General features: G+C 48.2%; 1 protein-coding gene across 1 annotated transcript; it reads right to left on the reverse strand.

Annotated features, from left to right (window-relative positions):
* Positions 1-440: 440 nt before the first annotated feature.
* On the reverse strand, positions 441-1431 carry LOC114218638 (olfactory receptor 52B6). The gene is given in 5 exon segments (XM_028115800.2): positions 441-576; positions 578-740; positions 743-859; positions 862-1362; positions 1365-1431. Coding segments are annotated over 5 exon segments (969 nt in total). The 5' UTR covers positions 1417-1431.

A 1431-nucleotide genomic window follows, 5' to 3' on the forward strand; every position in this document is an offset into this window, starting at 1 on the left:
ATATATTTTTATATATTGTATGTATTATAGATAAATTATAGATGTTCTGTATATATTATGTCCTATATATTATAGAATATATCTATAATGCATATTCTTATACACATGTTAAGGGGAAAATGCAAGTGGATCCTGAGAAAATTCTTATTTAGATGGTAGATTCAGATAAGTTATCACATTTCCCCTATCAGTTTTTCTTAAGACAGTGGGTTATTGGAAGGTATCGAGTAATAGGTGGAAGAAAGTGGGGTGGGTATTACTGTGTACTTCTAAAAAAAGAAATCAAAGGTGGGTTTGAGTAGGGCATCTATTTAAGTAAATTAGCACATAGATGATAATAGCACAGCGATACCTGGAAGACGTAGAGAAGAGGGTAGGGTGGATATAAGAACAACTGATAGATGCAGAAGGAGGTCAAGTTGAAGTCAAATGGAGAACTTTTATTCAGATTCCTGGGCAAGATGCAAAAACATCTGTTTAGCCCCTTCCCAAATCTGCTTGGTCCTCACTCCATAAATAACGGGATTGAGCATAGGTGGGACGACCACATAGAGCTTGGCCAGGAGGATATGGACAGCGTGGGATGCGTCTCCCACCAAAACTATAGGCAAAGGCAGAGAGGAGGGCAGGGATGCAGAAGAGTAAGATGGCACAGACCTGGGAGCCACACGTGCTCAGGGCCTGCGACCGGGCATTTCGGGAAGGGGGGCGGAAGACAGCTCAGAGGATGGGAATGTAGAAACAGTGGTAAGGAGGATGTCCAGGCCCGTGGAGAGTAGAGCAGTTGCCAAGCCGTACCAGACACCGAGGGAGATATCAGAACAGGACAGATGGGCGATGCCCATGTGCTCACAAAAATGTGTGCAATGATGTTGACCCGGCAATCGTGTGGGCGCTTGAGAAGGAGGATGGAGGGGAACATGATGATGAAGCTGCGGGTGAGAGTGGCAGCGCTGATCTTCCCAATGACTGTGCTCCTGAGGATTGTGGCATATCGCAGAGGGGAGCAGATGGCCACAAAGTGGTCAAAGGCCATGGCCAGCAGGACTGCAGAGTCAGCCACAAAGAGGAAGTGGATGAAGAACATCTGCGTGAGGCCACTATCAAAGGAAATGTGGCTAGAACCCAGCCAGAAGTTGGCCAGGGCTTTGGGCAGCACGGAAGTGGAGAGCAAGATACCAGCACTGGCCAACGTGGACAGGAATATGTACATGGGCTCATGCAGGCCTGGCTGGGAGAGGATGACACAAATTAAAATGCCAGTCCCTGCCAGGGCTGCTACATACATGGCGCAGAAGGGGATGGAGAGCCAGATGTGCAGGTGCTCCAGCCCAGGGATGCCAATGAAGAGGCAGCCTGCCCACGAGTGTCAGAGTCATTCACAGCAGCTGTGCTGCTGGCAGGCGAAAGGGCCATGGTTTTCTTCACCTG

Source organism: Eumetopias jubatus, unplaced genomic scaffold, assembly GCF_037043125.1.
Source record: "Eumetopias jubatus isolate StellerSeaLion01/CBP00866 unplaced genomic scaffold, mEumJub1_p1.0 scaffold_13, whole genome shotgun sequence".
Taxonomy (NCBI): domain Eukaryota; kingdom Metazoa; phylum Chordata; class Mammalia; order Carnivora; family Otariidae; genus Eumetopias; species Eumetopias jubatus.